This window comes from Urocitellus parryii, chromosome 7 (assembly GCF_045843805.1).
Source record: "Urocitellus parryii isolate mUroPar1 chromosome 7, mUroPar1.hap1, whole genome shotgun sequence".
NCBI lineage: Eukaryota > Metazoa > Chordata > Mammalia > Rodentia > Sciuridae > Urocitellus > Urocitellus parryii.
The window spans coordinates 140891628-140900706 of NC_135537.1; the positions used below are offsets into that span (position 1 = coordinate 140891628).

The following is a 9079-nucleotide window of genomic DNA, read 5'->3' on the forward strand; positions in this document are numbered from 1 at the left end:
AACTTTAAAAAAAAGCCTATTGAAAACTTAAAAGATACTGACATTGATAATGTCCCCTCACTCCGTATCAAATGTTCAAAGAATTTAAATCTTGTACTGTGCTCGTGTCTTAAAAAAATTTTTTTTAGATGTTGATGGACCTTTATTTTGTTCATTTATTTATGTGCGGTGCTGAGAATTGAACCCAGTGCCTCACACATGCTATGCAAGCGCTCTACTACTGAGCCACAACCCCAACTCCATTTTTTAATCATACAGGTTATTATAGTGCTTAGAATTAGCATGTTTATTAAAATCAGCTGAGAGCGCAGCTGTCTTCACATTTTTGAGGACATTGAGCCTTATGCTCTACAACTAAAATAAGAAATTAAATTGAACTAAGCAATTAAGCAACTAGAATGTTAAGCTGCCAAGATTCTGAATTTATTCATAACTTTCTGTAGAAATATATGGCAATACACATTTTGAGACATTACCATTTTTAGCACCAATTTGTCACAAATTGGGGAAAAATCAATGCTAAAGTCAACAATATTAGAAAATAATGGAGTGAAAAATGCATAAATTAGTCACTATAGACACTTAGCATTTTGATCAAATGCTTTATTCTTTGGGATCTAAAAATAATTGTCTTTAGCCTTTTTAAGTGATTTGCAAGGACCCAAAGAGGAACTTGGGTTTTATTGAGGCTGTTAAGATTTTCAGCCACTTAAGTGTGGTTTGCGCAAAGCATGGTAGTTAATTCAGTACAATTTTTTTGTTTCTTGTTTTTAAATGACATTTATTGTGGATTTCAGCATCTAACATTTGGAAGCAATGTTTGAGCAGAACATAAAACTCATTCTAGAGTGCTTAGCAAGGTCTTAATGCTTGAGGAATTCTTGGAGCTCTTAATCCACTACTGTTGGATACGTCGAATCGATTGGATTTGGGATGTCTGGGCATGAGAACCCCACTCTCTCCAGTGTTTATAGTCTCCTCCGTGGTGGTCACATTCCAAGATATACTGATAACCACGATATCCAGGATACTGGTAGCAAACCCAGCTACAAAATTCCAAAGTATATGGCATTATTAAAACTAGTTAGGAACCTGACAAACACCCCAAAACCTCAGACTTCTCAGCAGAATGGTACAGAATGCTTTTAGGCTTGGAGAAAACAGTAGTCATAGAGGATTTCCATAGAGGAATACCCAGGGGAGAAAAATCTAAAGGTAGTTGATACAAAGAACTTGAGATTCAAATTAATAACTAGAACATGACCCCTGTGCCAATATTATGCCAATGCATGAAACCTGATAAAACATTACCATTGATGTATTAATGTTTGCAAGGCTTTCACCTGCAGGATTTACTTGGAACATACTCCAACCCTGTTTTTGCACTTACGCCCCACTTTGTATCTTCATGGAACCAACTTCGTTGTTGAACCAACCCATGGCTTGCAAGGAGGGGTAGTCATCACAGATTTCCCACTGTCGTCCAATAAAGTTCTCTTTCTCAAAAATGGTAATCTTAGACTCCTTGTGATTCTGTTGCCCAGAAATTAAAAACTTTTAGTACCTAGTGTTAATGGCTGTCATCTTGATTCTTTAATTGCCATATATTTTTTTTCAAATTGAAACACTTTCTGGTTTACAAAGAAGTACATGATATCTGACCCAAAAGAGGTTTATAAGAAATCACCCATAATCCTGTTTAATGTACAAATAACCAATACTAGGCTACAATGAAAAACCAGTGAAGAGGATTCAATACAGCAGAGGGGAAAAAACCCCAGCCAACCAAGGGATTAATACCTGTGATGTGGAAATTCCCCAATACGTATGTGCAGGTATGTATGTTTGAAATAGCATGTTCAATAGGGGACAAATACAATGCAAACATTTAAAAGGCAGAGAAGAAGCTCGGTGCAGTGGTGCACGCCTGTAATCCCAGTGGCTCTCATGGCTGAGGCAGGAGAATCGCAAGTTCAAAGCCAGCCTCTGCAAAAAGCAAGGCACTAAGCAACTCAGTGAGACCCTGGTCTCTAAATAAAATACAAAATAGGGCTGGGAATGTGGCTCAGTGGTCAAATGTCCCTGAGTTCAATCCCTGGTACCCTCTTCACAACCCACCCCCCAAAAAGGGCAGAGAAGAAGCTGTATGAATTTTAAAACAAAGTAACCCAGGTAGCCAGGTGTGGTGACACATGCCTATAATCCCAGTGGCTTGGAAGGCTGAGGCAGGAGGATTGCAAGTTCAAAGCCAGCCTCAGCAACTTAGTGACACTGTCTCAAAAATTTAAAAAAAGGCTGTGAATGTGGCTCAGTAGTAAAGCAGCCTGGGTTCAATCCTTGGTACAAAAAAAAAAAAACAAAACAAAAAACAATAACAACCCTGGTGGTAGTGGCCTGGGAGTAGTTGACTAGAAAGGGGTGCCAGGGAATTTTACAGGGTGATGGGATTATATATATATATATATATATATATATATCTGGCTAGGTGTTGGCTACATGAGGGTATACATTGTTTCAAAATTCATGAGAGAGTATGCTTGGAATCTGTGCATCTAATATATGAACTAAAAAAAATAATAAAATCAGTTCCAGGTAAGTATTTTTTAGTTTAGAGTCATTTATGTTACTGTCTGTAGGAGTTGTATTTTAGTTTGACTTTGAACTAAGGAGACCATTAATAATTAAAATCAGAAAAATCACTTGAGTATTTAGAAAATTTTTAGCCAAGCCTTACTCCCAATACAGGGATCCTTTTTAACACATGTCCAAAGGTTGTCCTGCTTCAGTTTGAAATCTTCCAAAGACTTTAAATGCAGCCAGATGCATTATTGATTGATGCTTAGTGTTAGAAATGATTATTCAATGGAAGTGTAACTGATGTGATACAGCAATCTGTATACAGGGTAAAAATGGGAGTTCATAACCCACTTGAATCAAACTGTGAAATATGATATATTAAGAACTGTGTAATGTTTTGAACTACCAACAATAAAAAAAATAAAAATAAAAGAAATAAGATTATTGTGAATCAATGCAGATAAGAGGTACTGGAAGGGCTAGGGATATAGCTCAGTTGGTAGAGTGCTTGCCTTGCATACACAAGACCCTGGGTTCGATCCCCAGCACCCAAAAAAAAAAAAAGATAATAAAAGACTTTGTCTATTCATTTGTTTCCACTTTTTCAAAGGTTTAAGCATTTCCCTGTTTCTGCAGTAAAATATTTAGATTGAAATTTAAATGGCTAAAAATTTACTTTCTACTATAAGGTAGGTGTTTTCTTTGCACTGGTCCTATAGGCACTTTGACTGGTCTTGAATGTTACTTCTGCCACCCTTACATACATATGTACATACATACGTACGTACGTACATACATACATACATACATTTATTGTGATACTGGGGATTGAATCAGAGGCACTCTACCACTGAACTACATCCCCAGCCCTTTTTATTACTTTGAGATAGTGTCTTACTAAATTGCCCAGGCTGGCCTCAAACTTGAAATCTTCCTGACAGTCTCTGGAGTTCTTGGTATTACAGGCAGGTGCCACTGCATTGGGCCTGTGACCCTTACTTTTTAGCTTGAGAAAAAATACCACCAGTGAAGGAAAATGGCCAACTTAAAGGGAGTGGTGGTATTTCTTTTCTCTTTTAAACTTTTTATCTTCCTACCACATTCAGCATAACAAGAGAAGTAACTGTCAGTCTGTTCATGCCCTCTCTGTCCCCATCCCAAGCACAGAAGTGGAAATTTCAGAGACTCACAGCTGAACAGATGGGGCGGAAGGACATGAGACGCTCAATGTGGTAGGCATTGCTCCCACTCCAGGCATCCCATCGAGGGTATTCTCCTCTCTCCAGGATAAACTGTTGCCCACAGAAGCTGGTATGCTCATAACCAATCCAGCTGCCAAAGACAGGTAGTGGTTTCATTCATGATATTCAAAGTCTATATGGCCTCAGGGATAAGGCATCTTTCATTTAAATAAGTTTATAATGGATAAAATATCAAAGTAATCCCAATAGAACCATACAAAGTAATAAATTTATCATAAGGGGGGAAATGAGCTGGGAGCTACACTAAGCAGGTTTGTAAATGCATTTGTTTTGAGATTATCCACTGAAAGGATCTACTTCACTGGCTCAGTAATGTGTGTTAGCAAAGTGATCTTTCTTCCCCCCCCCCCCCCAAGTCACCTATTCTCTATCTTGAGCTCCAGGTTCATGATCTAGTGACTGACTATTGCTTTGGCTCCAGTCAAACCTGCAAGGAGGCAAAGAGATGAATCGGCAGCTGATGAACAACTAAACTTGTTTTCTTGTCACTTTGTGGGTTCTTTCTCCTGCTACCTCATACTGAAAATACACTCATACCCTGAAAACACCCTTGCTCAGTTTTTCACAATTGGGTCTTGGTTACTGATGACATCCTAAGATATTGTCCATTTTAGGGTTGCTGTTTTGGTGGAAAACAGCTTGTGGAATGCTGGCCAGATGCAAATTTAGTTCTGCCTTTATTATTATTGTTGTGTGTGGTTTTTTTTTTTTTGTTTGTTTGTTTGTTTGTTTGGTTTTGGTGCTAGGGATTGAACCCAGGGCCTAGTGCATGCAAGGCAAGCACTCTACCAACTGAGCTATATCCCCAGCCCTGTTAATTCTGCCTTGAACTTGTGCTCTCTTAGGCCAAAGGAGAGTTCTTTCTTTGTGTGTTTTCACATTAATGATAAAGGCCTGGATCAGTCTGCTGAGAGAAGACAAAGGCAAGAGAATCTTCCTCACCAAGATTGACCATCAACAAGGGACTTGTGGGAGGCTAGAAACTGATAGGTCTCTGGGGTCTTGGGTTGAATTCCTTTTTATATGGAGAAATTACATAATAGTGTCTTTTCTAGGACATTCATGAAGTGAATTTGCCATAAAAAGGCTGCCACTTGGCAGTTTCTTCTCCTTACCTATATTTTGTAGGCATGAAAAATACGAGGGAATTTATTTTGAGGGAATCCTAGGTAGCATCCTGTTTGCTACAAAAGCATGGACCTGATTACTGTTACTGCTCCCACCCGATTGTGTATATTTATTTAATTTCACTCCTCCACCAAATCTGGTACCAAGCCACTAAGAACCTCATGTTCCTTCTAGCTTTTGATTACTAAATTATGCATGGAGGTCAAGAAGTGACTAGTGGATTAGTGTCTGGGGAACATTATACCCCTATCCCTATCTATATCTAAAGGGACCTGAAACAGGGGCCTGTCATTCTACAGAGATCCATACTCACGCGCCACATTCCACCTTGAGGGACCTGACATTATCAAAACTGCGCTCAGAGACATTTGGGCAGGAGCTGGTGAACTCCATCCTCTTGCCCTGGAAGTTCTCCTGATCGTAGATGGTTATCTGAAATGGGATAGAATGGGGCAAGAAAGCTAGAACCTGGTACAGCATGAAAAAGAGAAGCTTAACTAGGGTCTATCCTGTATTTTCCATCACCAGCAGTAGCCCATCAGGACTAATGAGGTCTCTTCCAGTGTAGACAGGATAGAAAAGGGTTTGAATTAACACTACTGGTTGGTGATATGCAGTGCTCAGGATAAGAATAAGATCTGTGGGGGGACTGGTTTATAACAGGAGATTCTTGTCAGGGGTGAAGATTAGCCCAATGGACAGACCAAAGGGCTTGTGTACTCTTCAAAGCTTCCTAAATAAGTGTGGCCCAGAGGCCAGAGTTCAGAGAGTCCCAGGAGCTCCTTGTAGATTACTACTTAGCTTCTTCAGCCACACTCACTATAAAAACCTGAAGTGTATAGGGAGGGTTGTGATAAACCTCCTTGATCCCTTCATCTAGAATTTGGCTCTTGAACCTGGCCAGAGGACAACTCCTGAAGCTGTAAACTGGCCTCAGAGTTGACAAGTGATGAGGGCAGGGTAGGAAGTGCTGGGAAAGGACTGAGGATCAGCACTTCAACCCATGGTTAACCTCAAACTCAGGTTGATAGAATACCTGGGTCCTATGGCTTATTTAGGATCTGATGCCAAATCTTTTCACCTATGGCTTCTAATTTTCTCATTGGGCATAATCCCCTCTGGGCTACTCTATTTTGAGATGATTTTAGCAGTGCAGAGGAGAGTTGACCAGAAACTAAATATCATCTCTCACCCATCATGGGTTTCCAGGGTAATTCTTCCTCTGTCTTAACAAGTGGTACCCTGAGAGATCTTTCGACAGTGTCCAGATGTTGGGTGGACTCTCCCCTTATGGACTGGTGTTTTCTTGATTGGCCACTGTCTCATGATCAAGTATAGCCCTGGTGGCTTCTCTGTAGCAGCACTCAACCCTGCTCTGTGGGATTCCTTGATTTTCCACACGATAGGGGTGGGCTTACCTTCCATGGCCCCAAGGACCCAGGCATAGGGTTGGTCTGAGCCATCTTGGTGGTTGGAACGGTTTCTGGAAGACAGATCACACACCAGTGATATGACTTCTGGGCAGGGAGAGTGAAGTGAGAGAACATAGGGAAAAGGAAAAGTAGCCAGCAGTTCAATAGACAGACTTTGGTTGGGGTCCTGACTCTGCCACTTATTACCTGGGCCTCAGGTTTCCCATTGGGAAAGTTCTACATGCAGAGTTATTATAAGGATTAGAAGCAATCTAGCAGGTAAAGCACAAGCATTGTGACCTTGTGATAAATGTGGTTTCTGTCCTTTTGATTGCTTCTAGGTGATTGCATCGCCTCAGTCTCACACACTCCAATATCGACTTTTTGGCAAGGGTCTAGTCCAGACCCTTAATGCCACTGCCACACAGCATGCCATGATCCCCTCCATCCTCCCCACACCGACTCAAGGGCAGCCTGAGCTCTGACCCTTCACTCTTAACTGGCTTCTCATAGCATTTACACTGACTGGCTCTAGTGCCTGGGCATGGTACCATTCTCTCCCTGCTTCTCTATCTTCTAGACTTACCTCGTCTTGATCTTGCTGCCTCACAGAGATTTTCTTGCTTCCTCCATCCTGCAGCTATTAGCTTTCTCCCTGTATTTTTTTAAACTTTTTTTCAAGTTGTAAATGGACACAATATCTTTGTTTTGTTTATTTATTTTTGTGTATGATGCTGAGGATCGAACCCAATGCCTCACTCATGTTAGGTGAGCACTCAGCCACTGAACTACAACCCCAGCCCTCTCCCTGTATTTTTAACACTTATAGTAGCACTGATTTTTTTTTTGTGTGTGTGTGGGGGGGGCGCATACCAGGGATTGAACTCAGGGGCACTTGACCACTGAGCCATGTCCCAAGTCCTATTTTATATTTTATTTGGAGATTAGGGTCTCACTGAGTTGCTTAGTGCCTCACTTTTTGCTGAAGCTGGCTTTGAACTCAAGATCATCTGTTTCAGCCTCCCAAGCTGCTGGGATTATAGGCGTGCATCACCATGCCTGGCCTTAGCACTGATCTTGTTCCCATTGACTATATCTTGGCTGAGCATTTCAGTCCCAGGATGATTGATATAGCACCATGCCCAACCAGTTTGGATGGGTCTGAGGATTTAAAAAAAGACTTGGGCTGGGGATATAGCTCAGTTGGTAGAGTGCTTGCCTCACATGCACAAGGCCCTGGGTTCAATCCCCAGCACCACCAAAAAAAAAAAAAAAAAAAAAAAAGACTTATTGAAACTGACATGATGGCACAGGTCTCTAATCCCAGGCTCAGGGGACTGAGGCGGGAGGATTGCAAGTTTGAGGCTAGCCTCAGCAATTTAGCAAGATGAAATGAAAAATGAAAAATAAAAAGTGTTGGGGACATAGCTTAATGGTAGAGTTGCAGTACTGGAGCCAGCAGCGGAAGAGGAAGGACTTACTGAAGGAAAATGAAAAAAGAAAAGGAAGTGATAATAATAGTTAACACTTAACACTCTTATGTCAGTGAATATTCTAAATGCTTTGCATGCATTAATGCATTTAATCCCCTCAAAAAGCCTAGAAGGTAGTTACTATCATTATCCCCATTTTATAGATGAGAATCATGAGAATCATAGAGGTCTGGGAGTCAGAAAAAATGGTAGGATAAGTAAAGGAAAGAAGGATAGGAGGAAGAGGGGGGAAGGGAGGGAAAAAAGAAGACAGGCAGGTGTGCAGCAGATTTCTTGACTCAGGACAATCATTTGTGACCCTTCCCTTTGGCAGCATGGGGTCCAGGAAATAATGCATGTAAACTCTGATATTCCTTTATATTCTGAACCACTGAATGAGCAACATCTCCCAGCTCCTGCCTGATAGACCTTCTCCCTGTGCCCAGGAGCCTGCTCATTTCTTGCTGTCCCTTGTGCCCGTCATGGTTTCTAGGGTAGTGGTTATTGCCATATCAGTGACTGCTGTTGGGTGGCAGAAGAAGAAGGCCCTCACCCAGAATCCCCCACTCCTCTCCAGCTAACCTCAAAGACTCTGACCTCTGGGCAGGAAAACTGGGCTCTCTCCGGTATGTCTGTTCAGGGGAGGGAGAGAAGGGCAAAGGCAAGGGCACCCTCAGGGCCTTACTCACCCAGCTCCCGCTGCACAGTCTGGGTCTCCATCTGGTGCCACTTCCTCTGCAGTGCCCCTCTTTATAGCCCTGTGACTGATGGCCGAAGTCCTTGTCAGCATTCTGCTTTCCCTCTCCTTTTGTTTCCCCTGATCCCCAGAGCTTTGGTGGCTCAGCCTACTGGGCAGGCGTCCCTCAGGCCTTTGTTTAAAACTAGGGTTACCAAAGTCCAGGGAGGCCCCACTGCCTGGGCAAGGCTGGCAATTGCAGGTCTTGGCTGCTGTGGTCTCAGAACCGCTGGGAGCTGAGGACAGGTCTCTTCTGTCCTTCTCCTGGTTCATCATGTCATCCCAATATCTTTCTAAGATGTTGGGAGGTCTTGTCAGATGCATAAAAATGCACCTTATTTCTACACGGGTATTCATTTCCTGTTGCTTAAAAAAAAATCAAAGGATTATTACAATTTTAAATGTTGTTGAGGAAAAAATATGGCTTACTGTGTTTTTGAAAATCTTTATTCTACCCTAGCTACTTATAACTAGTAAGAGCTAAATTTAATT

The 9079-nt window shown here is 41.7% G+C and overlaps 1 protein-coding gene and 1 non-coding gene across 3 annotated transcripts; one reads left to right on the plus strand and one right to left on the minus strand.

Annotated features, from left to right (window-relative positions):
• Nucleotides 1-898: 898 nt before the first annotated feature.
• On the minus strand, nucleotides 899-8571 carry Cryba1 (crystallin beta A1). 2 transcript variants are annotated; one of them, XM_026388983.2, is made up of 6 exons: nucleotides 8541-8571; nucleotides 6386-6450; nucleotides 5281-5399; nucleotides 3768-3909; nucleotides 1391-1533; nucleotides 899-1046 (listed from the first exon to the last, which is right to left on the minus strand). In XM_026388983.2, the coding sequence occupies exons 1-6, from the start codon at nucleotides 8569-8571 to the stop codon at nucleotides 899-901; spliced, it is 648 nt and encodes a 215-aa protein (XP_026244768.1). The 2 variants fall into 2 exon arrangements, with proteins under 2 accessions (XP_026244768.1, XP_026244769.1); XM_026388984.1 differs by lacking the exons at nucleotides 899-1046; nucleotides 3768-3909 and having other exon boundaries at nucleotides 1407-1533.
• On the plus strand, nucleotides 7568-7640 carry Trnav-cac (transfer RNA valine (anticodon CAC)). Its single transcript has one exon. It is a non-coding gene; the product is annotated as a tRNA-Val (tRNA).
• Nucleotides 8572-9079: the final 508 nt, after the last annotated feature.